Source organism: Lepus europaeus, chromosome 18 (assembly GCF_033115175.1).
Source record: "Lepus europaeus isolate LE1 chromosome 18, mLepTim1.pri, whole genome shotgun sequence".
Lineage (NCBI taxonomy): Eukaryota > Metazoa > Chordata > Mammalia > Lagomorpha > Leporidae > Lepus > Lepus europaeus.
In genome coordinates this window covers 2,701,927-2,728,841 of record NC_084844.1, presented here as the reverse complement: position 1 = coordinate 2,728,841, position 26,915 = coordinate 2,701,927, and the positions used below count along the sequence as shown (strand labels likewise).

Here is a 26,915-nt window from a genome sequence, read left to right as displayed (position 1 = left end):
CATCCCGGGCCTGCCGGCTTTGCCACCTGGTGGTCACACTCCCCTCCTGTGCCTGCCGCGCACAGCCCACGCACGCCCGGCCTTGGTGTGGGCGGCGATGTCGGCCTTGACCGTGGAAGGTGGAGACTGACCTCTGCTCACAGAGGGGCGGGGGCTCGCTCCCGCGCCCCGTGCTTCCTCTCCTTTGTCGGTCCCTGCGCTGTGCCCGCATCCTGTGGCCGCTGCCCCGGCGCCTGCCCTTTCCGCCTCTCTCGAGGCGAGAACCGCGCTTGCTCAGTTTCGCTCTCCGCCTGCACGGGCCGGGGCGCAGCCGCCTGCATGGGCCGGGGCGCAGCCGCCTGCATGGGCCGGGGCGCAGCCATGCTCTGGAGCAGGGAAGGGGCCTCGCTGGGGTGGCCTGGCCCCTTGGGACCTGGGAGCTGAGCGCCGCGTCCCCTCGGCCAGGTTCATCCAGGGCTCGGCGGTGCAGCACCCCTACTCCTTCTACCACTGGCAGTACGTCGACGTCTTCGTGTACTTCAGCCATCACACGGTCACCATCCCCCCAGTGTGCTGGACCAACGCTGCCCACAGGCATGGGGTCTGTGTGCTGGGTGAGAGCCGGGCGAGCTGCCGGCAAAATGTGGGCCGGCGGTACAGGCTGGCAGAAGCGGTCCTGGGCCAGAGGTAGCAGGCGGGCAGGGCTGTGATGGTAAACCCAGGGGCCGGTGGGCTTGGGCCCAAGTATGGCCGCTGGCTGACCCCAGCTCGGGACCCTCCTCGCGGGCGGTGGTCTGAGTGTGGGTGGTTTCTGGGCTCCCCAGATACCCGGGCCACGACCCAGGCTCCGAGAGGATCTTGGGGGCTCTGGATGCTGCCAGCCGGACCCTGGCTCTGCGAGTCCCCGAGCTCCTGCGTCTGACCGTGCTCCCCTTGTGTGCCCACAGGGACTTTCATCACAGAGTGGACGGAAGGCGGGAGGCTCTGTGAAGCCTTCCTGGCCGGCACCGAGCGCTCCTATCAGGCCGTGGCCGACCAGCTCGTCCAGATCGCCGAGTTTTTTCGTTTTGATGGCTGGCTGATCAACATCGAGAATACTCTGAGTGTGCGCACGCCCTCCTGCCCCGTCTGCTCTGAGTGTGCGCACGGCCTCCTGCCCCGTCTGCTCTGAGTGTGCGCACGCCCTCCTGCCCCGTCTGCTCTGAGTGTGCACCTGCCCTCCTGCCCCATCTGCTCTGAGTGTGCACCTGCCCTCCTGCCCCGTCTGCTCTGAGTGTGCACACGCCCTCCTGCCCCGTCTGCTCTGAGTGTGCACACGCCCTCCTGCCCCGTCTGCTCTGAGTGTGCACACGGCCTCCTGCCCCGTCTGCTCTGAGTGTGCACACGGCCTCCTGCCCTGTCTGCTCTGAGTGTGCACACGGCCTCCTGCCCTGTCTGCTCTGAGTGTGCACACGGCCTCCTGCCCCGTCACTGCTCTGAGTGTGCACACGGCCTCCTGCCCCGTCACTGCTCTGAGTGTGCACACGGCCTCCTGCCCCGTCACTGCTCTGAGTGTGCACACGGCCTCCTGCCCCGTCACTGCTCTGAGTGTGCACACGCCCTCCTGCCCCATCTGCTCTGAGTGTGCACCTGCCCTCCTGCCCCGTCTGCTCTGAGTGTGCACACGGCCTCCTGCCCTGTCACTGCTCTGAGTGTGCACACACCCTCCTGCCCTGTCACTGCTCTGAGTGTGCACACGCCCTCCTGCCCCGTCTGCTCTGAGTGTGCACACGGCCTCCTGCCCCGTCTGCTCTGAGTGTGCACACACCCTCCTGCCCTGTCTGCTCTGAGTGTGCACCTGCCCTCCTGCCCCGTCTGCTCTGAGTGTGCACACGGCCTCCTGCCCTGTCTGTTCTGAGTGTGCACACACCCTCCTGCCCTGTCACTGCTCTGAGTGTGCACACGGCCTCCTGCCCTGTCACTGCTCTGAGTGTGCACACGGCCTCCTGCCCCGTCTGCTCTGAGTGTGCACACGGCCTCCTGCCCCGTCTGCTCTGAGTGTGCACACGGCCTCCTGCCCCGTCTGCTCTGAGTGTGCACCTGCCCTCCTGCCCTGTCTGCTCTGAGTGTGCACCTGCCCTCCTGCCCCGTCTGCTCTGAGTGTGCACCTGCCCTCCTGCCCCGTCTGCTCTGAGTGTGCACACGGCCTCCTGCCCTGTCACTGCTCTGAGTGTGCACACGGCCTCCTGCCCTGTCACTGCTCTGAGTGTGCACACGGCCTCCTGCCCCGTCACTGCTCTGAGTGTGCACACGGCCTCCTGCCCTGTCTGCTCTGAGTGTGCACACGCCCTCCTGCCCTGTCACTGCTCTTAGTGTGCACACGGCCTCCGGCCCGGCACTGCTCTGAGTGTGCACACACCCTCCTGCCCTGTCTGCTCTGAGTGTGCACCTGCCCTCCTGCCCCGTCTGCTCTGAGTGTGCACACGCCCTCCTGCCCCGTCTGCCCTGAGTGTGTACACACCTTCCTGCCCTGTCACTGCTCTGAGTGTGCGCACGCCCTCCTGCCAATTGCTCTGTTAACCTTAGCCTGCCGCCCTCAGCCCTACCCGACCCTGCACCTGGCTTTGGGCTGTGGCAGCCGGAGCCACTTCTCAGCACCAGGAGTGCTTCCAGAAGGCTCTCTGGCCCGCCCTGCCCCTGGGTGTGGCCACACCTTTGCTCTCTGCCTCTGCTGAGGGCTGGTGGCGTGGCCTCCCTGGCCTCCTCTGGGTGCACTGTGTCCTGTCCTGGTTGGCCTGTCCGTGTCCCTCCTGCAATGGGAAAGCCTGGTCTGGGCTGGCCCTCCTGCTGGTGCGGTTCTGAGGCCACGGCTTTCTGTGGGTCTCTGTGCTTGTGTCCTGTGCCCGCCGGGTACCTGTTGTGACCGAGGTCCTTGCCATCCCCAGCCGGCCGCTGTGAGGAACATGCCTCCCTTTCTCCAGTACCTGACCGCTCGGCTACATCGGCAGGTGCCAGGGGGCCTGGTGCTCTGGTACGACAGCGTGGTGCAGACTGGGGAGCTCAAGTGGCAAGATGAGCTGAACGGGCACAACAGGTGAGCCGGGCCGGGCTGGGGCAGCCCCTCTGCCATGAGGCCGCTGCGGTGTCCCGTGGGGCGGCCCTGGGCCAGGCGGGAAGCGCGGCCCACGCCGTCTCCGCCACCCTCAGGGTCTTCTTCGACTCCTGTGACGGCTTCTTCACCAACTACAACTGGCGGGAGGAGCACCTGCAGCGCATGGTGGAGCAGGCCGGGGAGCGCCTGGCCGACGTGTACGTGGGGGTGGACGTGTTCGCACGGGGCAACGTGGTCGGAGGCCGATTCAACACACACAAGGTGGGTGGCCGCCTGCGGTGCCGACCCCGCAGCCCTGCCAGCCGCTGCTCTTCCCAGAACGGGAATCCGAGGCCCTGAGGCCACTCCCTCGCGGCTGCTGCCACAGTCGGGGCTCTGTGGGGTCGCTGGGGGGGCTCCCTGGTCCCACCAGGCTGTGTCCTCTCACTGGCTGACTTCCTTTCTGGACTGGAAGAGCACTGGGCCGACCTTTCCTGCCCCCCCCCCCCCCCCCGTGGGTGGGGATGAGAGGGGCACGACACTGCTGCCCCCAGGGACTGCGGAGTGGGGTGGGGGCAGATCAGGAGCTGGGAGGGGCTTCGCCGTCCTCCTGGTGCGCAGGGTGTGCTGAGCCAGCGAAGCTGCTTCACATGTGTTCGTGAGGCCTGTAACTGGCGGGGCCCTTCACCCCTGTGATGCTGGCTGTGCTTGGGAGGTTGGGGAGGTGTGTGAGGGGAGGGCAGCGGGGGACAGCACAGTGAGCCCCCACCCCCAGGGCCCTGGTCCCGCCTGCCTCCTGCTGCCCGGCGCACCCTCTCCGGGGGCCTGTGCAACTCCAGGGGAAGGCCTGTGGCTGGCCCGGCCTTGAGAGAACCACCCCTGGGCCGCGGGCGTCCGGGAGGCCCGGCCGACTCTGACCCCGGTGGGCGGCCGCGCCCTCGCTTCTGTCTCGCTAGTCGCTGGAGCTGATTCGAAAGCATGGCTTCTCCGTGGCGCTGTTCGCGCCCGGCTGGGTGTACGAGTGCCTGGAGAAGCGCGATTTCTTCCAGAACCAGGACAAGTAAGTGAGTGCTGTGGCGCGGGCTGCTGTGGGCTGGCGGGGGGGGGGGGGCGCACTGGGGGGGGGGGGACTGAGCCGCTGTGGGGCCCCCGTCCCCCAGGCCCCAGAGACAGGTGGGCATCGGGAGCCAGGAGCTGCAGCCGTCCAGGAGGCCTGACGGGGGCCCTCGTGTTCCCCGGTCGGCTTCGGGCTGAGTGGCCGCCCCGGTGTCTCCCGAGGTTCTGGAGCCTGCTGGAACGCTTCCTGCCCACACACAGCATCTGCTCCCTGCCCTTCGCCACCTCGTTCTGCCTGGGCTTGGGCACGCGCAGGGTCTGCTACGGCCAGGTGCGCTGGGCTCGGCGGGTGGGGGGAGCGGGTGCTGGGAGCGCTGCCCGGCTGAGTGCCCCCTTCGCGCCCCCTTCTCTATTCAGGAGCAGGTGGCGGGGCCGTGGTACCACCCGAGCGCCCAGGAGACGCAGCCGCTGTTTGGAGAGCACAGGCTGGGCGGGGCCGGCGGGGGCTGGGTGAAGGCGCACTGCTGCCTGGCGGACGCCTGGCACGGGGGCAGCTCCCTGCTGCTCCGCGGAGTGATCCCGCCCGAGGCTGGCAGTGTGGCTGTGAGGTGGGTGAGTGCTGGGCTGGGGCGGGGCCGCTGAGGCCAGAGCCCGAGCGCGTAGGCTGCAGGGCCTGAAGCCTCTGACTGGTTCGTTTGCCAGTGTCCAGCGTGGTGGCCTAGTGGCTGCCACCGTCGTGCCGCTGCCTTCAGCTCCCTGTCACCGTGGGAGGCTGAGACGCACCCTGGGCACCAGCCCCTGGTCTTTGCGAGCTCGGGAGGAGCTGGCCTGGGGCCGCCCTGACCCCGGGCCGCTCACTGCGCGTCTCTCTCCCCACGCTCACCGCGCGTCTCTCTCCCCACGCTCACCGCGCGTCTCTCTCCCCACAGGTTGTTCTCCCTGCAGGTGCCGCTGCCGCCCACAGTCTTCCTGTCCATGGTGTTTAAGTTCGAAGAGCCCACGGCTGTCAGAGTGGCCTTGGAGCTCACCACTGGGGATGCCGGCGGCTGCCACGTCGGGGGCATCTCCGTGCTGACCGGTGAGGGCGCGAAGTGGCCTTGCATGACCCCCTGCCCCATGCTGGGGAGACGGCAGCCCATGGGGTGTGGGGAGGAGCCGGTGTAGACAGTGCCAGGAGAACCCACCTTTGTGGGACATGGCAGGTTCGCCTCTCAGCCAGTGCTCTGCCTTGTGGTGGAGAGGGAGATGGACCGTGGGGCTCCCGGGCACGAGTTGCCTCCCAAGCCCCTGGGGCCCCCCGCTGCACCCCCTGGGTCCTTCCCCAAGTGTTCCCCTCTGGGATTCTTCTCCCTTAAGCCCTGTGTCTCCTCCTGCAGAAGAGGTGGGCCCAAGGCACAGACCCCAACCCCTCCGGGTGCCGCCGAGCAGACTGGCCAGGCGGGCGGGCCGCTGTGGCCGGCCGCTGGGCGGGGGCTGGATCCAGCGGTGAGTCCCTTACTTCCTGTTGATCCCAGTGGGCTGCCCACCACGTGGAGGGCCTGATGAGTGAGGGCCCCTCGAGAAAACTTAGTGCTGGAGCGATGGGGCCTGGGCTGACCCTCTGAGACAGGCCCAGGATGGTCACCGGGAGCGTCCCAGGCCGCTGCAGGGACCTGCTGCTTCCTGCTGTGGCCCGGCGGCCCTGTGACCGGCCTGTGCCTCTGCCAGCTGCTACGAGGTGAACCTGCGAGGGTGCCTTCTGCACGACCTTCTTGTGAGCTTCTCCCGGCCTCCGGGCAGCCGGGAGCAGGAGAGCTTCGTCTGTCGCCTTGGGGAGATCCAGGTGATGTGCCGGGTGGGGCTGGAGCTGGGGTGTCCGCCCTGCGGAGGGGAGGTGGGGAGCTGGCCCGGGCCACCTCGTCCCTGGTTCAGGGCGGAGCTTGGGGTCAAGGGGCGGGGACCCCCTTGCCTTCCTAGGGCATCTGGCCGTGCTGAAACTTCTCTCTCCTGCCAGGTGGTGGACGCCCACAGCCTGCTGGCCCCCCTGCCCCGAGTGCAGGCCGTCACCGTGTCCCAGGTGCGCTGGCAGCCGGCCGCCTCGGAGCAGGCCGCTCCTGCCCAGCTGCAGCTCGGCTGCACCCTGCACTGGTCCCCGCTGCCCCAGGTCCGCTGCTTCCGAATCCACTGCCGGAGGGGCCCACCCGCGCCGGTGCCGGAGAAGCCCACGTTCCTGGGCCTGGCCTTTGCCTGCCAGTATCGGGTAGTGGACGTGGCTGTGGAGGCCCCCGGGCCTGGCCAGGAGGGCCGCGTGGAGTTCCTCGTGGAGCCTGTGCCCAGGGAGGGCTTTGCGGCGCCTCAGGCCGAGTGGGGCAGGGCGGTACTGCTCTTCTCCCAGCCCGAGTGAGCCCACGGTAGAGCGCCCGGCTTTCCTGGGGCCTCTGGCCCGGCCCGTGGGCAGGGGCTGCCTCCAGGCCCCTGGAAGGCCGGGTCCCCGGGCCTCAGGCCGTTGACCGTGGCTTTTGGTGGCAGCAAAGCCGGGAAGTCGGCACGTGCGGTGTGCAGGTCGAGGGGAAGGCTTGGGGCGCTGCAGCCGTGGCCCCGCCCGGGGCCTTTCCCGCCAGGCTGTTTCTGCCGAGAACGGCGACGCGCGTGCCCACGGTGCGCTGGACGAGCCGCTCGCGGTGGGACCTGCTGAGGGTTTGTCTTCTCTCCTTCCCGTCGCCCCGCTTTGGTTCACGTTCCAGGGGCCTGCGACGGCCAGGACTGGGAACTCCGTCCAGGTCTCTGACGAGGGTGCGGGGACCCGACCCCCCGAGCTGTCACTGTGGGCGGCCTCCCAGGGTGCGCGTCTGCTGGAGTCGGGCGCTGGCGCTGGCATTGACCCTGGTAGTCTGATCTGGGACGTTGGCCCCTTCACTGCCAGGCTGAACGCCCGCCCCAACTCCCTAGGGCCTCTCAGGACCCCACCCCCCAGCCTCTGAGGGTGGGGCACGTGGTGCCCTGGGAGATTGGGCCAGGCAGCTGCGGGCCTCACGTGGGCGAGGCGGGGCGTACCACCCCAATATTAACTGGCTTTGGCAGCTGTCATTACGTGTCTTATTTCTGGAATGTTCTCCTGGTTCCACTGTCTTTCCCCCTCCTTCACTTCTGAGCCTCACAGGACACTCAGAGGTGTGGGCCCCTGGAGCAGGTGCAACACAGGTGCGTGGGGCTGTGACCCCTCCCTTCCCTCCCCCCTCCTCTGCCCACGCCCCCAGGCCAGCCTAGGCGGCTGTGTCCATGAGCTGAAGGCAGCTCTGCGGCCACCTAGGCGGCGTGGTGCTTCCTCTTGGTATCCCCTCGCCCTGCCCACGCCGTCCCTCCCCTCCAGGCCCGTGCAGTGTCCGCCATGGTTACAGGCTTGGAGCCGTATGTCCCTGGTTCTTGGGAGTCTCGCTGCAGGGCGCGCGGGGCCCTTGAGGAGGACCTGTCTCCAGCTGTAGTGAGGGAGGAGGCCAGCAGGTGGCAGGACAGCTGTGTCCCATTTGCTGGTTCTTGGAGAGTGTAGGTCCTACAGGGCTCTCCCAGCACTCACGCGTGGGAGGCGGGAAGCCTGGGGGAAGTGGGAACGTTCTCCTGTGCCTGTCCCTTGTGAGACTGGCGAGTGAGCCTGGCCAGGACCGGGGCGACCCGTTCTCTTGTGCCTATCCCTGGTGAAACTGTCGAGTGAGCCTGGCCAGGACCGGGGCAACCCGTGCCTGGGCCCGCCCGTCCCAGCTCGCCAGAACACTTCTGCCTGCTGCCTGGAGCCCCTCACCCAGGGTTTCCTGTGAGTCCTGGGTTCTGTTCCACTTGGAACGAGGGGGCGCTGGTGAGCGGCAGGCGCAGGCGGGGGCCCCTTGTGGCACCGACACCTCGCCTCCCTTAGCTCACCAGGCCATTTTAGAGAAAGTGCTGGTTTCCTTGAGCATTTTACAGGGAGGAGGAGCAACCTCTGGTGCGCGAGCAGCCAGGGCGGTAGCGGTGCGGCGGGGTCCCCAGGGCCGGCCCGCAGCCTGTGCATCCGCTCTGAAATAAATGACCCCATAAAGCTGAAAACGAGGACTCGTGTCTTGGTGAGGTCCGGCTCCTCCCGGCCCTGGTGTTGAAGCTGCTGCCCTGGTTCCCGCCACCCTTCCCCCAGTGGGGCCTGGGCCCAGGGGCTGGAGGAGTGAGCTGCCCTGAACACGCCCCAGGGCCCCTTCTGCCCACTCCTGTGCGCAGCCGGCCACTGTGGCTGGGCTCGCCCAGCCTCCCCCGACTGCTGGGACGCATTCTGCTTGGCACTGCGGCTGTGCTGGCCTCGGGGTGCACCTGGAGCACTGGGCAAGGCCTTCAGACCCCTGAACCCCAGCCTGCCCCCCGTGACTTCTGCCCTGTGCCCCCAGCCGCCGAGTCAGAGCTGTCCTGGCTTGGAGAAAGAGGTCTTTATTAATAATCTGGGTGGGACACCGCTCGTCTGGATGGTCACCTCGGAAGCATTACAGAATGGTAAGAAAGGAAGCCTGGCGCTCGGCCGCGGTCCTGGGGGAGGGGCCCGAGGAGGGGGCAGGAGTCCGAGCTGCTGCGAGAAACGGGCCCGAGACAGCAGAGGGCCGAGGGCGCTCTGGGCGGGGCCAGAGCCGGAGGCAGGTGCAGGGCTATGTACAATGGGAATAGAAAAGGGAGTAGGGGCTGACGCCGGATAGAGTGAGGTGTAGTCTTCAGGGCTGGAGTCTGGTGACCGTGGCGCCGCCCTGGGAGCCCACCTGTCCTGCTGCTGTCCGCCACTCCCCTGCTCTAGCCCCCCCGCCTTGCCAGGCCCTCCCTGCCCACCACCCAGTACCTGCAGCCCCGGCCCTCTTCCTGAGGGTTCTCCACCAGCTGGGGCCGCCCAGCCCCATAGCACCGAGACTCCACCCTTGGGTGCAGCTGGGCACTGGCCGGCCCTGCCCCTGCCTCTCTCCCCCTCCCCCCAGCACTGAGCTCTTCAGGGCAGGTCGGGAGGGCTGCATCCCAGCAGGCAGCGGGCGGCCAGGCCAGCGTTTGCTCACGGACCCGGGGCCGCCTCCTGGAGTGGGGGAGGCAGCCAGCAGGGCCTCCTCGGCCTCGGGCCCTGCCTGCCCAAGCTCATGGGGGCCAGGAGCCCACCAGTTCTGGAACCACGAAAGCCCTTTGTGTTGAAGCAGACCCCAGCTTGCTCGCTGGCCACGGCACACGTGGGCAGCTGCGTGGCGGGAGGGGACTGGGGTCCCCGGGGCTGGAGAGCCGCCTACATGGCACGGCTGGCGCCAGGTCCTGCTCTGCTCCGCTCCACTGCCGCCCCCGGCCCCCAGCCTTGGGGAGGGGGGCCAGCAAGGGAGACTGGGCAGACACAGGCACCCCCGCTGCCGGGCCAGCTCCCTGGTGCTGTGGGCGCCGCACGTGGGACTTGGTCGGATGCCTCTTGGTTTGGTTGGTTTTTTGTTGCTTGGATCTTAACATCTTTTTTTGTTTCATTTTTTGTTTTGTGATTTTTTTGTTTTTTGTTTTTGCCCTTCATGGTCCGAGGAGGAAATGGCGGAAGGTTTCACTACAACAGAAACAGAAAGATGGCACTGAGCGGCTGAGCCCCCAGCCGCCGGCTGCAGGCCGGTCCCGGCCCCGGGGGCGGGCCGCGGGGGGAGCACCTGGCCCCAGCCAGGGCCCTCTCAGCCAGCTCCTCCTCAGGGGTCCGCCCTGCTGGGGCCCGGGGGCCCCCTTTGGAAACTCCTGCCGGAAAGGCATTTTGAAGCTTGGCGAGGGGGGGTGGGGCTGGCAGGGAGGAGCTCCTGGGCCCTGCAGGGCGGCTGGGGCAGGGATGCCACGCCCGCACTTCAGACTGCACCAGGGCGTCCCCAAGCCTGCGTGGCTGCCACTACTTAGGCGGGAAACGTCAATAAAGTTTAGAAATGGTTTCAGCGGAGGCTGAAATGGTGTCAGCTGGGGGAGGGCGGGGCTGGCTGCGGCGGCCCCAGCGTGTGCACACCGTCCCTGCAGTGGCTCGGGCGGTACAACACCAACGGAATGGGGACCAAGGTTCCAGACGGAAACAGCAGGGGCAGAGACACACACACCGCCACAGGTGGGGGGAGATGGCGGGTGGGGCGGGGCGGGACACCTATGGGTTTCCGAGGCGGAGCTGTGCCTGGTGTGGGACTGAGGGTGGGGTGGGTGGGCAGTGTGAATGCTGCTAGGGGCGGGCCTCTTGCTAGTAGGGGGTGAAGCGGCTGTGCCCTCTGCAGAGGCTGGCCTGCAACATCAAAGATGAAAAACAGCCAATCAGTACCGGCCATGGGCTGGAGCCGAAGGAGAGTGTTCAACCCGCTTTCCTGTGGTGAGTGGGGAGCAGGTGGGGTTGTCGCGACAGCTGCGGGTGCTGCGGTGGTCTCGGGGTTGGGGGGCGCTCAGGGGTGCCTGGCCAGCCGCGCTCTGTCTCTGGACCGCTCTTGGGGCTCAGGCCTGGCCCCTCAGTGGCCGCCTTTGTCCTTGGGTGGAGGGAGGTCTGAGCTTGAACCCCGGCTGCGCCCTTCAAGATCAGCCCCTCCAGCCGGGTGCAGCTCCCAGGTTGTCTTGGGCCGCCTGGGGGCACGAGCACCGGTGGTCCTGCTCTCCCACGGGAGATGGGCTGGTGGGGGGCTGCCACCTTGCCCACCAGTTCCAACAGAAAAGGGGAGAAGGCAGCAAGTGCCAGAGAGAAACACAGCTCTGCCAGTGGAAAGGCAGAGGGAGCCACGAGCGCTTCTCACCCAGCGGCTGGGCTGCGGCTGGGCCGGGGCTGGGGAGGGCGCCCTGGGGACTCGGCGGCCACCGGTGGCGGCTAAAGAAGACAAGTCAGGAGAGGGTGCTCAGGGCAGGGGAGGCGCTGGGGCGTGGCCTCTGGGCCTCCTGGTTGCTTGGACGTTTTCATCTTTGATGCAAGAGGCTGTGCTGACCACCGACCTGGACCCCTTAGGGCCAGGCACAGGGGCATGCGTGCTGGAAGTGGAGTGTGGGGTAGGAGTGAGCTGGCTGCGGGGTAGACGGCTGGCCACACACACAGACACACAGACACGCAATGGCCACCCCAGCCCACAGCCCTGGGGTGGGGCTTGGTGAGGGACGGCAGCAGGGCCCTGGAGCCTCGCTCCTCCATGCCCAGGTGCAGGGAATGGACTCGGGCTCCCGGGCTCAGATGCTACCAGGTCGCTTCCCAAAGGGATGACCAGGGCTGCCCATCCGGTTACAGCTGCCTCCCCCAGGACACACAACTCAGATCCCCACCACAGTCCCCCAGTCGGCAGGACCAGCTGCCGGGCAGAGGTCCTGGCCTCTACCCTACGGCCCCTCCCACCGCGCCACCTCCCCGTCCCTGGCACCAAGGGCCAGGCGGTCCCGCAGCCCCGGCCTCCTTACCATGGTGCCGATGCTGTAGGTGGTGGCGGGGCCCAGGGTGTGGTGGTAGGGGTCAGCGGCTGCATACACTCTGCCGTAACTGGGGACAGCAAGGGGCAGGTGAGGGGAGCAGCAGGCCTCCCCCACCTCCAGGGGCCTCAGCCCAAGGCTCCCTGCCCTGTCCAGCCCTCCTTGCTGTCTGTCCTAACTCCAAGTTTCCGTAGCCCAAGAGGTCCCCCTGAGATGCACGCAGCGCGTGCCGTCCCCGGAGCTGGGCAGCACTGCCTACTCAGTGCCCAGCGGGGGCAGAGGCCCTCCGGAGCCCCACGGAGCGGGGAAGGGCTGGTGGCAGGGCTCCCGAGAGGAGGGGCACGGGTCTGGGGCGGTGCTACTGGCCAGGGGCTGTGTGCTGATGGCCGCCTTCTCACCCAGCATACTGACTTCTCAGAAGACAGGGCTGGGCCTGGGGCCCTGGGCAGCAGATGGTGGAACAAGAGGTGGCAAGGAAGGCGTGGACAGGAGTGCCAGTGTGGGCTCTGACCACAGCAGCCGCTGTCCCTGGGGACCCGAGGGCCTGCCCTGGCCCAGGCTGGGCCAGGCCTCCATCGAGCAGCGCGAAGCAGCCCCCCGACGTGGCCTGCGCCAGGCACTGCTGGGCGGAGCACACTTTGTTCGGGGAGCACTGATACGGATGGGGGGCTGGGCAGAGGCTGGGCTCCTGGTCACCCTTTTCCCTGGGGTGGGAGCCACTGGCAGTGCTACCTGTGACCTGGGGGCTTCCATGGAAGGAGGAGGGACTGATGCCAGGGGCTTGCTGGCTCGGGGGTCCCTGAGCCCCACTGGAACTGGCTCTCCTGTCCAGGCCCCGCACCCCGAGGCGCACAGGCAGCCCTGTCCCCCGGATGGCGGGGTGAGGTGTCCTGCCTGCCTTACCTGTCGCTGTAGGCTGCGGCGGCTGCGGGCTGAGCGTATCTGTAGGCTGCATAGCCTCCCTGCGGGTGGGGGGAGGAGAGAGAGGGGCCGACTCAGCGGTGCTCAGCCAGGGCACAGCTGGGCACACAGAACCTGCCGGGCCGGGCCCTTGGGAAGGGCTGGGACCTGCCTCCCGGCCTCTCCCTTGGCCGGGGGCACCTGGCGTCTGGTCTGATCGAGGACTGTCCAGTGGCACGGCTAACTGTTCATTCATCCGTTTGTGTGTTCAGACATGGGTGCCAGTTCCCCCTCTGGCTGCGTGCTGGGCCTTGGCACACAGCAGGTGCCCACTGAAGTGCCCCCAGGCCAGCGGCTCCTAACTTGGGTGACTGGAGATGTACCCTGGACTCCAGGAAGGACAAAGGGACCAAGCGGGCATCAACTCAGGTGACGTCCTGGCCGCAGGTGGGTGGGGGGTAAATACGGGCTACTGCCCGGGGGCAGGCCAGGTACGTGGGGCAGCATCAGTGTGGGCTCCGAGCCAGAGGAAGCCACAGCTGCTGCCCGTGAAGGCAGAGACATGCAAGGGGACCCCTTAGGGAGGCAGGCCCAGGAGCACGGGGGGCCAGCCCCCACCCCCGGTCTCCCTGGGGCCTCTGTACTGGACACCAGCGTGGTGAGGGCCGCCCGGGGACCCAGCAGCAGCTTCTCCCGGCCTCGCCCTCCTGGGCCCCAAGGTCAGGTGGGAGGGGAGGGGAAGTCCCCGGCCCCCAAACCTGCCCTCCCGCGGCCGCACTTACATAGATCTCAGCACCATAGAATCCGTCCTGATACACGACCCTGGAAGCAAACGGACAAGAGAGTGGTGGGAACGCTGCGGAGGTGGGGTAGGCCGGCTCCGGCGTCTGCTGAGGAGGGAGGGGGCACGGCGCCAGCCCCGCCCACGGGACCGGCATTTTAACAAGTGTTTGCTCCAGGGCCCTGTTTTGGTATAACAATAGGGTGACCGCCCTGCCGGGCAGCTCCCTGCCCCCTCAAACCCCAGGGGCCCCTGGGGACAGGCCTGCTTGGCCCTCCCCCACCACGGGAGGGGGCGCTGAGGGGCCCCCTGCTGGGCCCAAGGGCTGACTGCTCCCACGGAAGCATCCGAGCAGGCACCAGGCACTAACGGTCCCCTCAATGCTGGTGACCTCGGCGACGTCCCCGCCACGGGGAGCTGATGCCAGCCTTGGCCATGGGTCAGAGCAGCCCTCCCCTCGCCACCGCCCCCGGGGACCTGCCCCCTGCCTCCCTGCCCCCCAGGTACTCACGCTCCGTAAGTCGGGATGGGGGGTGGAGGCGGCGCGGCCCTAAACGCATTATACACGGCCCGGCCCCGGCCCCGCAGGTGTGCGCCCCTGTAGGCAACAGCCGTGCCCGTGGTGGGGTAGGGGAACCCCGTCACTGCAGGAGAGGGGCGGGAGGGAAGAGCGTGAGAGGGAAGAGGCCAGGAGCAGGCAGGGCCCCACCCGGCCCCTCACGTGACACCTGAGCCCGACAGTGACCCAGCCAGGCCCCCTCCCTTTACCTGCGTAGAACTCGGGCCCGTAGACCGCGCCTACCACAGGGTTTAGCTTCCAGCCTGGAACAGAAATGGACACTCAGGCCCCGGCTCCCCCTCCCACCCCTGCACCCAGGACCCCCAGAGACACCCTCTGAGCTCCCAGCACCCTTTGCGGCACACGGCCTGTGGGTGGGCGGGCTCCCTCCTGACCCCTCCCCCTGGTCCGCGGGTGGGTTCTCTCCCAAGGGCGGCACCACACAGCCTATTCTTGGGCCCCGGGTTTGCAGTCTCTGCAGAAGAATCTAGAAAGGGAACGGGAAGCTGGGGAAGCCGGTCTGTGGCCTCAGCTGGGGAGGGACACTCGGGCACTTCTGGGGTTGGCGCCTGGGCGCGGCCCCACCGTTCCCCTCTGGCCTGGAGCCACCCTTCCCTGCCTGGCCTACCCTCCTGTCCCCATCTTTCCCCAAAGCACCTGGCCAGAGGCCGCCGGAGAGGGCAGGGGACGATGAGGACTTCACAGGGCCCCCGGCACCGTGGGGTCCTCACGCCACCTGGGAGGCGGGCCCACACCCTCACCATCTCACGGAAGGAGCAGCGGCCCGGCAGCTGCATGGCAGGGCCAGACCCAGCCCTCCCCGCCGCTGGGAGGCCTCGTGCGGGGCATCTGCTCTTGGACAGGGTGGGCAGGGCCCTGGCCCAGCCCCTGCGTACCCGGGTCTTAGCTGGGCAGCATGCCAGCTCTAGCACCGGCCTCTGCTCTGGGTGTGAAGGGGCAGGGGGAGCCGAGCCTGGAAAGGGTGCCCAGACCCAGGCCAGGGCATGAGCAGCAGACTCCACACGGACTCCCTGACCCTGATTCTAACAAGCCCAGTGTGAGGCCGGCCGAGGGGAGGCGCCCGGGACGGGGCGTCCCTCCCAGGGCTGACCCTCACGACATCACGTGCCAGCTTCCATCCCCAGTCCCCACCATCGCGCAGCTCTGGGTGGGAACATCGTTGCCAGGACTCCAGAATCTTCCAGAACTGGAAGGTTGGCTGAGCCATGACGCAGGGTCCTGCAGGCTCACTTTTGAGGCCCCGGGACACGATCCCCTGTCAACCCTGACTTTCACGGTGACCCTACCTTTGCCTGTGGACCCTGTTTCATGGCTTGGATCCCTGAAGCCAGAGGCAGCCTGAGACCCCTCCCAGGGCCCCTCTGTTTCCACTGTGAAGAGTTAGCGCCTGGCTGATGTCTCTGAGCGTCCACTGCCATGGCGCTTCCGAGTTATTCCAGTCCAGGCCAGCAGGGGGCGCTCATGTCAAACCTGCTCTCCCTGCAGAGCCGGGCAGAAGCGGCCTCCAGCCTGGACCCTGCCCGTGTCCCCCACTCCTCAAGCCCCGCGCGGTGCAGCGTGCGGCTCAGTGAGGAGTGGGCCGAGGTTCCGGCAGCGCCGTGGCCCCTGATGGTCACACTTAGCCGTGAAGACGCCCACTGTTTTCTCTTTCCTCGCCACGCACCAGCTCACAGAAGACTCACTCCCAGAGTGCACTGGGGGCACTGGCAAAGCCGGGGCACTGGCAAAGCCGGGGCACCCTTAAGCTCTTAGGAAGGGTGGGACATTGGGGCCGGCGCTGTGGCACAGCCGGTGAAGACGCAGCCTGAGATGCATACCAGGTGGGGACAGGTTCGAGCCCCGGCTGCTCCACTTCCCATCCAGCTCCCTGCAATGTACCTGGGAGAGCAGCAGCAGATGACCCAACTGGGAGATTAGATGAAGCTCCTGGCTCCTGGCTCTGACCTGGCCCAGCCCCAGCTGTTACGGCTATTTGGAGCGTGAACCGCAGATGGAAGTCCTCTCCCTCTGTCTCTGCCTTTCAAATAAATTAAATCTTATGGGAAAAAGAAAACCAGGGGCTGGAGCTGTGGTGTAACAGGTTAAGCCTCCACCACGGGGCTGGCATTCCACAGGGGCACTGGTTCAAATCCCAGCTGCTCCACTTCCCATCCAGCTCCCTGCTGATGGCCTGGGAGAGCAGTGGAAGATGGCCCATGTGCTTGGGCCCCTGCACCCACGTGGGAGACCCAGAAAAACCTCCTGGCTTTGGATCGGCCCAGCTCTGGCCGTTGCGGCCATTTGGGGAGTGAGCCAGCGGGTGGAAGGTGGATCCCTCTGACTCTCCCTCTCTCTGTAATTCTGCTTCTGAAATAAATATTTAAAAACAAGAAACAGAAAGGAATGGTGGGGCACGGGATAAGACACTCAGCAGAGGGCCCAGGCGTGGGCCCTGCCCTGGGGTGAGACCACGTTGTGCCACGGATCTGCTCACAGCTCGGCCTCCCCCTGGCCCTCACACTGGCCGGCCACCCGAGTCCACGAGCACTCGTCACACGGGGCCCTGCTCTGTCCCTCGTGCCTGCAGAGAGGTGGGTCCCACACATGGGCAGCAGGAGCTCTGGCCACACGGCCAGCAGTGGGCATCGCAGCTAGCTCCCTCTTCCAGGAAGATGGTCACGTGACGCACGGCGGGGCCACCCTGGCACCACAAAGCATGCACGATGTTTCCTGGGCCCAACACACACGATTCCTGTCATTGGTGTCACACCCAGTGCTCGGGCCCTGGCTCGGCGACACGAGACACGTCATCTGTCAAACCTGCAGCTCAGAGGCGTCTAGGAGCTTGTCCAGGGAGCCCCAGGCCCCCAGCGTGTGCCCACTGGGAGGTGGCTCGGTATGTCCGACCCTGGTCCTTCCCGTGGGAGGCCCCGGGGGAGTGAGGCAGCCCCCAGGGCGGTGGCCTTGGGAAAGCCCGGCGCTCTGAGGTGAGCAGCACGGCCGCATGTGGGAGGGGGCGGGGGTCCCCAGCCGGCCTCTTCTGAGGCAGGGGGCTAAGCCTCCAGGGGAGCCGGCCCACAGCCACCTCGGCTCCCCGGGCCCTTACCGTTGGTGTAGGGGTTTCCGGTCTTCTTGTTGGTCATAACTCGGGCCGTGGCGTTGTTGACCTGTCCAGAGAGGGCGACAGGGGGGGTGAGGGCACGTGAGCCGCTCAGTGGCACCCCTGCTCCCCCCTCCCAGCCATGGGCTCCGTGCAGGGCGGGGCTGGCAGGGAGGCCCCTGGGGCCCAGACGGCTGCAGAGCTTGGCCCGCGCCCTGGCCTCTGCTCTCCACCAAGCTGCCCTCCCCCAGCGACCCTCGGAGCCCTCTGCCCCCAGCACTGGCTGGTGTGCAGCCTCGCCCGGGCCGGCTGGCGGCGCTCTCCACCCAGCTGTGCCCACAGCCCCTGCCCAGCCCGGCTCAGAACCCAAGGCTGCTGGGGGGGCTTGCGGTGGACCCGGTACAGTGCCCCCACAGCCAGCAGGCACGTTTCCTCCCGCTCAGCGCCCTCATCCTTCCAAGGCCACACCTCCTACACTAGTGGGGCTGGTGTGGGGCTCTGGGCAGGCGACACCAAGGTGCCAGGGCCCCCTTTCCAGACATGTGAGAGCTGGTGGGGCCGCCCAGGGGCCCAGCTTGGGGTGTAGAGGAGGGGGGAGTCGGCTGGGGTGGAGGACACAGGCAGCAGGGCAGGTGGGGCCCGAGGAGGCGCCCTTGGCTGTTGTGCCAGCCCGCCAAGTCCCCTGAGCCCGCGCACAGGGCCTGGGCTGGGGCCTCGGAAGCCCGCTGGGCTCTGGAGCCCAGTGCCTGCTGGGCCTCCCACTGTGCACGCGGGCTCTGCCTTAGCTACTGGTCCCCTGGCTGCCCTGCCTGGAGCCAGAGCCCGGCTCTGGACAAAGGGAGCAGGCGGAGAGGCAGAGGGGACAGCGTCTGGTGGAGGGGGGCTTTACCCCTCTCCCTGCTGCCCTCGGGCCACTCAGTCTGCCTGGCTTGGGCTGGTGTGGGCATGAGGCGGGGTGGGGAGGGGGCAGGGTGAGACGGGGGCGGGGACAGCGAGTGGATGGCTCTCCGTGGAGCCAGCCCCTCCCAGCTGGGGGGCTGACGAGGCCTTGACTCTGAAGCTGCCAAGCCAAGGGCAGAGGTGGGGGCGGGGCCAGCCGAGCGCCCCTGAGGTGGGGGCTCCTGCCGCAGCGGAGCCTGGCGGGGCTCTGTGCGGGGCAGGCGGCGGCAGGGCCCGGGGGCGTCACGCCGCCACTGCACACTTATCTGAGCACCTCAATTTTCCGTCCCTCTACGATTGTCCCGTGCAGCTTCTCCCGGGCTCGGTCAGCATCTGAGCTAGTTTCAAAAGTTACAAACCCAAAGCCCTGTGAGCAGAGAGGGACAGACATGGAGAGAGAGACACAGGATGAGAAAAGGAGAGACAGAGAGGGGGCGGGGAGGAGGGGAGAGGGGGCGCGAGGCAGGTGAGTCAGAGGAGCCCGCGGGCAGCCGAGGTCTGTCCTGGTGCCGCCAGCGGATGGATGGGGTACGGGGCCCGGCCCCCCGCCCGGCACCGCTCTACGGAGGGGTGGTACCCTGGCCAGGGGCCACCTTGGGGTGGGGGGCCAAGGCTGGGCTTTCTCACTTGTCCGGGGAGGGCAGCCCCACCCACCTTTGCCCCAGGAGCCCAGTGCTGTGTCTGCAGGGAACCCTCCCCAGCCTGCCCCCTCCCCCAAGCCTCCAGGCCCTCTCCCGGGCAGGTGGGTGGGGGCTGGGGGCTCCGGAGAGAGGGCCCTGGCGGCTGGGGCGGGGTGGAGAGTGGGGAATACAAGCACCCGTGTCGCTCAGGGTCCTTGGGCGCGCAGCTGTCCAGGAAGGAAACGCACATGTGCCACGTTAGCCTGGCGGGACCTACGGCCGGCGCTGTAACGGTGGCGGCCTCTGTGCGGCACCCACCTTGGAGCCCCGCTCGTTAAAAATGATCTCCACGTCTAATATCTTTCCGAATTGCTGCAGAGACAGAGAGAGAGGGGAGGGGCGGGGGGACGGGATGGGGGGTCAGACAGTGGTGGTGCCCAGCGCGGAGCCGTCCCCAGGCCGGGGACACCCTCCCCGCCTTCTCACAGAGGCCCCATCCTCGCCCTTGGGCAGCTCCTCGGCCGCAGCGGCTGGGGTCAGGCTGGGCACAGCGTGGCTGGGGCCCCTCGGACAGGCCGCCCAGGGCATCACAGCCGCCCTGATTCTCACTAAAGGGTGAAGGTCTACCAGAAGGCCCTCTTCTGGTACGCGGCGCGGGCCTGCAAGGGGCAAAGTGCCACAGAGAGAGAGGCAGGCTGGCACAGCTGGGGGGGAGGCGGGGGAGGGGCGAGTCTTTTATGCCCAAGATCCCAGGACTCTGCCCTGCCTGCCTCCTGTGCTGGGCGGGTGTGGGCTGGGGGCAGCTAGGAACTCGGGCTCCTCCTGCTCAGGACACACTGGCCACTCTGGCCACCGCTTCCTGCCCCACCCCGGGCCTGGCGCCTCCACGGATGGCGCTCTCCCCTGGCACGTGTGGCTATGCACCTGTGAACCGGGTCCACGAGGGCCCCAGGTGCCTGTTTTCTGGCGCAGGCCTCGGCTGGGGGCTGCGGTTCACCGAGCGACGTCCCCGGGGGCAGAGGGGCAAGGGGGCTCGAGGGGAGCAAACCCCAGCTCCGCCAGGCACCGAGGATGGTGAAGGAGCCCGCCCCGAGGGCCGCGGCCGGTGACGGCGCCCTCATGTGGGCCCTGGGCCCGAGAGGTGAGGCAGTGCCCAGGCCTGGCAGTGGAGGGCCACAGTCCTCGCCAGCCGAGGATTCTAACCCCCGCCAGTCCCGCCGGGAGTGCAGGCTCCAAGCTGGGGGCACGCTGTGGGCTCACATTGGGGGCACCTGCTGGGACGTGTCCACCCCAGGGCTGCTCCATAGGCACTGCAAATCCCAGCTGTGGTGGGGGCCTGGGAATTGGGGACGGGCTGAGGTGGGCATGGCGGCCACTGCAGGGGTGGGGGGAAGGACCACGGCCCAGGCGGCATGGGGCTCCGTGGTCCGGGCAGGCTTGGGTGCCCTGGAGGCCGGCCCGGCACCTGTGGGCAGAGCACCTGCCTGCTGCTCCCATCCAGTGATGGTCAGGTAACCCCAGGTGAGAACTGCCTGTTCCCACAGCAACACCGCCGCTGGCTGAAGCCCAGCAGGGCGGGGAGGCTAGGAAGGGAGCGGCCCTGAGCCGGCGACCGACCCCTCAGCTGTGTGTTTTCAAGTTGGCCCTGGGAACCACCAAGACACAGGCCAGGCAGGTGGCCCAAGGGCAGGACGGGCTGGGGGAGGGGAGAGCGATCAGCCACCAGGGACCCTGGGGAGCCCGCCCTCCTCCCAGTGTCCCACGGGGGACAGCAGGGCGGCACCCAGGAGGGAAGGGACCCCCGGGCACTGGAGGTCCCCAGTGCAGTGGAGCAGGGAGCCTGGGGGAGCCGGCACAGGCACCCAGGGATGGGGGTGGGATGGGCGGGGCCCGCGGGCACTCACCCCGAACATCTGCCGCAGGTCAGGGTCCCTGAAGCGGAAGGGGATGTTGGAGACGTGCAGCCGCTTGGGCTGCTGCTTCTCTGTGGGGTCGGAGGGGCGCGGTGGCTGGCTGTCGGTCTGTGCCGCCTCGTCTGTCTGCTGCGGGAGAGGACGGGGCTGTGCGGGGGCGCCTGCCCCGGAGCCACGGAGAGCGCATGGCCCCAAGACCAGGCCCTGCCTGCCTCGCTCTCTCCTGGGCCTGGGGCTCGGCCCCCGGCCCCCGGGGGAGTCTGGGCCGACAGCTCTGAGATGGCACCTTGACCTCTGCGGTCCCACCTCCAACCTTGGCCGGAGACGTGCCTACGGCCCCCCACCCCCCCCAGCCTGGCTCTGCCATCCCAGTGCAGAGCCTTCTTGGCTCAGCTTGGGCCCGTCCACCGGGGTCGACCTCGGTGGCCGCCCAGCCCCGGCACACACGGCCTGAGGGTCAGCTCCCAAGGTGCTCTCCAGAGCCTCTCTCAAGAGGAATCTTCCAGACTCGGGCCTGGCTTGGACTCCGACACTGGCCTGCAAAGGGGCCCGGAAGCCAAGCTGCCCACACGCAGGTCCCTGGGAGAGGCCCCAGGCAGCAGCCATGGCCTGTGAGAGGGCCCCCCTGCATGGGCCTCGCCGGTGGACGAGCCACGGGCCCACCTTGAGGCTGGCCTCACACCTGCTTCCCTCCGTGCTGGCTGGCAGGGGAACGGACGGCCGACCCAGGTGGCCAGCAGCTCACCACTACTTGGACACCTGGGCCCGAGTCCCTGTGGGTTCCCAGCGCCAGCCAGCGGGTGGGCCGCCGCGGCCCCAGCCCCGCCCACGAGCTTGCTCCCAGGGGTTCTCACTGAGCTCAGCCCCCATGAGGACAGCAGGTCTTTAGGTTCCAGAAAGGATCCACTTTGCTGAAGCCACGCCCACGTGTCCGCCACCAGCAGCCACAGAGGGATGACGGGGCTGACACGTCTCTGGAGTCAGGACGGCGTGGATAGCCTTGTGCTGTGGCCAGCAGGGTGCAGCCTCGCTGGGGCCTCTCTCCGGCTCAGGGGCCTCTCTGGCCTCGCAGCAGCGGCTGTCCCTCTCTCGGCCCCGGCGGTCACCTGACGTGCTTCCCGGGATCGTGCGGCTCCCAGGCTCCGGGGCTGTGGAGGACCCAGGAGATGAGCGGCAGCAGCGTCCAGAGGCTGTGGGCCCGTCTCGTCCAAACGTCCTTCCCACGGAGCTCTGCTTTTCCAGGGTGGGAGATGGTGGTCTTCGTGCGTGCTGCCCCACCACGTGGCCCGTCTCAGCAAGTCAGCATCCCGAGTGTGTGCGGCCCGATTCTGACAAGCGCATGTTCTCCGAGCCCCGTGTGTGCCCAAGGTGTGGGGCTGGGGGTGGACCCGGGCCCCCCAAGTGGGGAGCAGCCGCCAGGGCTCTCGGAGGCTGCGTTGCACTCGTGGCTGGCAGGTGGGTGCCAACTCTGGCTCTCCAGGGTCACACGGGGCCCTCTGGTCCCAGCTTGGGAGTCTGCAGAAGCCCAGCGGCCCGGCTTTCCGGGTGTGCCGCCGTCCTCCTGGTCCCGGTCCTTGTAGCAGAGAGCAAGCCCGTGCTGGACTGCAGGGGGCCTGGCTGTGCCCTGGGCCAGGCACGGACCCACCCGAGCATCGGCTGGCTGTTGTATGGGTCTGAGCCCCACCTGTGGCCACGACAGGGAACTCCCTGATCCTCGGTGGCATCCGTGCAGTGGCTGGGTGGGCACAGTGTCCCCATGACCTCACCCCACCCTCTGTCTTCCATGCACCGGCACCTTAACCGCTCATTGAGCCGTCCCAGACCAGAGTCCAGCTTGATGGAGCATGCGATGCTGGCTTCCGACCACCAGAGGGCAGCGTTCAGCCCGGACTGGAGTGCTCCTCACCCCAGGGACCCCACCTCCCACCCCAAAGGCCCTCCAGGGGGGCAGCAGGGAGCGAGGCAGGAGGGACAGGGAGATGAGGTGCGGGTGGGAAGAGCGGCCGGGGGCCCAGGGCACAGCAGCTCCACGGCGGGCAGACACAGATACGCAGACTGAAATCGCGCGCGGTGCAGAGAAACCCGGAGCAGGACAGCAGAGCCGGGCTCGAGCTGCTCGCCGCAGCCACAGGCCGCCTCCCCCACCCCTGCCCTCTGTAAGGCGATCTTGGCTTCCTGGTCTCAAACGCCAGGGAAGGAAAACACAGGGACCACTCCGGCCTGGTGCTGGTCTCCTCTGTCCCTCCCCTGTCTGTGTCCTGGTCCTGCCATTGAGAGCACCAGGGGGCAGCGGCAGGGTCTGGGTGCTGCCCGGTGGTCTCCCACCTCCCACCCTTCAGCTGGGCTTCTCCAAGCTCAGGCCAGAGACGGATTCTGAGTCGGCCCCGGCAGCCCCGGCAGGGGCGTCAGACTGGGACGGAGCCAAGTTCTGCCGACAGAGCACAAGCTGGAGGGGTTCTTGGTGCCTCTTTTGCAGCCCCATCTCCCCTCACCTGGTGCGCCCAGGGCCACCCAGACATCAGCTCCGGGCACCCGACAGGTGCGGTGCACGAAGGCGGCCTCGGGGGGGGGGGGTGGTTTTGCACCATCGCCTTCGCCGTCCACTGGAAGCGTCTGCAGGAGCCGGGGGTGCAGGGCAGCCCCTCCTGGTCAGTGCTGTGTCCGGCTTGGACTCTGCAGCCGGGCGCTCTCCTGTCTCCGATGGCACAGGTGTGCCTGTGGCCAGTGCCTCCTCTCTTCTGCCTCTCCCCTGCGTGCTCCAACTCAGGACACCGTGGCTCCTTCAGCCCCGTGAGCCAGGAAGGCTGGACCCAGGCGGGAGCTCCAGGTGCAGGGCCGGGGAGGGCATCGGCGGAGTCGTGCCGCGATCTCCAGGGGGCGCGTGCTCGGATCCAAGTCTGTAGCGAAGTCAGAGGAGGCAGAGCCCCAGCAGGGGCGCCCACGTGGGGTCCGCTCGAAAGGTAGAGGCGCCCGTGTGGCCTCGAAGGGGTGCACGTGTGTGCCCCACTCCGGAAAAGCCTGGCCTATCGCTCACTGCCATCTCCATCCACCTGGCGCAGCTCCGACGCGGCCCTCGGCGCACCGCCCCGGTATTTTCTATCCGCATGCCAGTCTTTGCCGGGAGCGCGCCGACTCTGTCTGCGCCCCGTGCTGCCCTTTGCAGACGACGCTGCTCAGAGGCCAGAGGACAATCCAGGCGCGGTGCTGCGGCCCCGGGGCCTCTCGTTGGCATTGCAGGATGGGAGCCAGGGGACGGTTCCCCCTGTCCGGACAGTGAGAGGGGAACCCACCCAGGAGGGCGGGAGACCTCGGGAACAGTGGCCATGGTGCCTTCTGGCCACAGCCTGGTCAACAGACAGGGTCCCCAGCACCTCCGAGTCGCCCTCTGCTACTGCGGGGGCTTTGGGGGTCCTGCCTGAGTGGTGTGGGTGTCAGGAGGGGCCTTGAACTGGCTGGAACAAGATTTTCCCACAATTCCCTCCTGAGAGGAAAGAGAGAGATCCAGGAATCCAGGAAAGCCCTTCCCAGGGGATGTCTTTGCGTGGGAGGGGGCTGTGGTGGGGGGAGGTGTGTGCTTGGGCTGTGGGGGCCGCCCCTCCCTCGCAGTCACACCACTAACTTGGGGTCCAAGGCATAGGCTGCCCCCAGTGTCAGTGGCTCCAGCCTGCCACAGGTGGGCTCGGCCATGGCTGCCTGTTGCGTGGGTGATGGGGGGGCTGGAGCAGCCCCGGACAGTGCCCCCTCCCTGCTGGCCATGCAGAGCCACGCCTCCTGCTGCCTGGGCAGCCGCCCACTCTGACCTGGTGCCAACAGCAGGCACCTGGGGTCCCTGGGGAAGACAGGACCAGGGGACTTGGCAGGTGTGTCCCTGAGCTCCAGGGGAGCCCTGACCCAGGTAGGAGGGGGCAGGTCCGGACCGAAGCTGGGAGCCCACCCTGCCTGCCCCGCTGCACCCCTCGATTCTAATGCCTGGCTGCTCGGGGAAGGGCCGAGAGGAGCCTGTGTGACTCAAACAGCTCTGCTGATGTCCCCAAGGGCGGGCGGGACACAGGGACACCCGGCCCAGCACGCAGGCGTTCAGCCTTCAGCCCCGAGCGCCCACAGTGGCCCTGGGAGGGCGGTGGCTCCTGGAGCCTCACACAGGACAGGGCGTGAGACCCTCCCAGCCCCCGCCCCAGGGGCCGGGGTGCAGGGCAGCCCCTCCTGGTCTGCCAGCACCAAGTGCTCAAGGTCCCAACTCAGCCGCGTGGGTCACCGTGGGGCAGCTCTGGGTGTCTCCTGCTGCGGTTGGTCCAGAACCTTCCACCTGCAGCCCTGCGCCTGGCCCTGGGTTAATCCCCTAGGTCTGCAGAGGGAGGGGCTGCCCCGGGGCAGCTGAGCAGGCCCAGCCCAGACAGGGGCAGCCAGGCCACCTGCAGGCTCTGCGGCCCAGGCACCCCCTCGAGAGGCCCCGCCCAGGCCCTGCGGCCCCAGCAGCAGCCTGGCTGCCCCGCCAGCTCTCCTGCCTCTGCGGGGAACCAGAGGCCACTGCACCTCCCTCCGGCGCCTGGGTTATCAGCAAGCCTGCGCCCCGACCGACGGCCCCCGGGGGTCACGGCCTCGGGCTCCTGTTCCTCACACAGCAGCTGTGGTCCCCACCGTGTGCTGTGACCCTGACCTCTGTCACCTGCTTCCTTCCAGGGGATCCCTCGTGGTGCCCAGCAGAGACCCCTCAGCTGCTCCCAAGGGGGTGTCCGGGACGCGAGCAGACTCGCCCTGGCCGCCACAGCCACCTGGGGTGGGTTTGGTGAGGCAGGACCACAGCTTTCAGGCCTACCCCGTGGGCCCAGTCTGTTCCACCTGTGGCCTGCAGCTGGGGGACCCTGGGGGACATCCTGTAGCAGGATGCTGGGGACAAGTCTGCTGGCCTCAGAGCAGACTCAGGCTGGGCGGCCCCCAAGCAGGGAGGAAAAACACTGGGCGGGTGGGTGATGGGGACCGAGGCCAGCCGGGGGGCCAGCAGTCAGGTGGACGCTCCTCAGGGGGCTTGGGCGATGTGCAGGGAGCCTCTCCTGTGTGGGGAGGGGGCATCTTGGGAGCCAGGCTGGACTCGGGGCTGGGGGCCCCTCGGGAGGCTGCCAGGGCGGTGCCGCTCCTGGACAGTGCAGAGTGCTGGCCTCCTGCCCGGCGCCCGCCAGCCAGCTGCTGGGACAGAGCCAGCAGGCACGGCTGCGTGAACCCAGAGCCCAGAGCTGGGGAGGGGGCCCCGGGGGAGTGCAGCCGAGAAGGTGGGGACAGGCGCGGGTGGAGACAGGGCCTGTGTGGCAGCCACGGCTCTGGGAGGGGGCTGCCCGCCCCGGGAGCCCACCCAGGCCCACCCACTCCGCCCCGCCCCACTCCCGTGCTGTCAGGGAATCTGAGAAGCGCAGGGTTCAGCACTTTTGCCTCGCAGCTGCATCGCAACCACATAATTGCAGCTATCTGATTGGAGGGCGGCCAGCAGGTAGATTACAAGTGATTAGAAACGTAGGCGGGCCTGCACCCCCCACAGCTGGCCCCCATCCTGGGGGCCCGCAATGGGAGACAGCTGCCTCCCAGGACCCCAGGCCAGCCCACGCCTTGGGCCCTGCAGAAGCCAAAGCAGTTGGATGTGGCCAGGGGTTGTGCCCCAGCCCTCTGCGCCGGGCCGGGCCGGCCCTCCTGGGCACCTGCTCGGAGCCTTGGTGTGGGATGAGAGCCGGAAGCCAGGAATGGGAGCATGCCTGCTGGGGGCGAGGACCTCGGGGCAGGAGGCCCCCCCAGCCCCTCCACCCGCCTGGCTCGCCTCGTGCCCTCTGGCCCCTTACCGGCACTGTCTGGGTCCCGGCGATGGGCTGTGTGTTGGCCTCGGCGCCCGGCTGCTCGGGGTGCGTCTGTGCTGGTGTGTACAGGGTCATGCCGTGCTCGGGGGGGGCCGGGGTCTGGCCTGAGTAGTCCGGCGTGGGGTGCGGCGGGGGCGGGGCGTACTCGGTGGGGATGCCGTTCTGGGGCGGAGGGGGGTACTGGGCCGGGGGGTAGGGCTGGGCCATCGCTTCAGGCGGAGCCGTGGCGTCCTGATTCCCCTGTGGAGGCAGAGAGTGAGGCCGCGTTAGCGCCTGTGCCATCCCGGAGCCGCGGGGAACAGCAACGCGCAGGCCAGCGCGGTTCTCCAGAAGCTTCCACGGCGGCGAGCAGTCTCTCAGCAGCACTGTCCAGGCCCTGAGCTCGAGGTCCGCCAGCGTGGACGCCGGCTGAGCCCCGGGCGGGAGAGGGATGCCCAGCGCTCGTAGTCGGCAGAGCTGAGAGCAGACTTGCTGAAAATGCATCCATTTCACTGTGAGACAACCACGGGCCCACGTGGTGCCCAGACCCCTGCAGCACCTCCTCCCCAGCGTCCCTGAAGGCAATGCCCGGAGACCATCACCTTGGGACAGTGACACCCATCACCCAGGACATGGGTGCTGTCACCCTGGGACAGTGACACCCATCAGCCAGGACACGGTGCTGTCACCCCAGGACAGTGACACCCATCAGCCAGGACACGGGTGCTGTCACCCCGGGACAGTGACACCCATCAGCCAGGACACAGGTGCTGTCACCCCA

At 68.1% G+C, this 26,915-nt stretch overlaps 2 protein-coding genes across 5 annotated transcripts; one reads left to right on the top strand and one right to left on the bottom strand.

Moving 5' to 3' along the window:
• The first annotated feature begins 501 nt into the window (after nt 1-501).
• On the top strand, nt 502-9,723 carry ENGASE (endo-beta-N-acetylglucosaminidase). The gene is made up of 11 exons (XM_062215415.1): nt 502-666; nt 927-1,084; nt 2,904-3,052; nt 3,166-3,331; nt 4,006-4,109; nt 4,328-4,436; nt 4,523-4,713; nt 5,035-5,183; nt 5,482-5,590; nt 5,813-5,927; nt 6,099-9,723. Exons 1-11 carry the CDS (start codon nt 576-578, stop codon nt 6,486-6,488), a joined length of 1,731 nt encoding a protein of 576 aa, XP_062071399.1. The 5' UTR covers nt 502-575; the 3' UTR covers nt 6,489-9,723.
• Nucleotides 9,724-10,310: 587 nt separating this feature from the next.
• RBFOX3 (RNA binding fox-1 homolog 3) lies at nt 10,311-26,362 on the bottom strand. Of its 4 annotated transcripts, none has more exons than XM_062215416.1 (11): nt 26,141-26,362; nt 20,307-20,444; nt 18,721-18,774; nt 18,057-18,149; nt 16,850-16,910; nt 13,953-14,006; nt 13,696-13,828; nt 13,186-13,366; nt 12,407-12,465; nt 11,495-11,573; nt 10,311-10,352 (listed from the first exon to the last, which is right to left on the bottom strand). In XM_062215416.1, the coding sequence occupies exons 1-11, from the start codon at nt 26,360-26,362 to the stop codon at nt 10,311-10,313; spliced, it is 1,116 nt and encodes a 371-aa protein (XP_062071400.1). The 4 variants fall into 4 exon arrangements, with proteins under 4 accessions (XP_062071400.1, XP_062071402.1, XP_062071401.1 ...); XM_062215418.1 differs by having other exon boundaries at nt 13,186-13,225; XM_062215417.1 differs by having other exon boundaries at nt 20,307-20,441.
• Between the last annotated feature and the right edge of the window lie 553 nt (nt 26,363-26,915).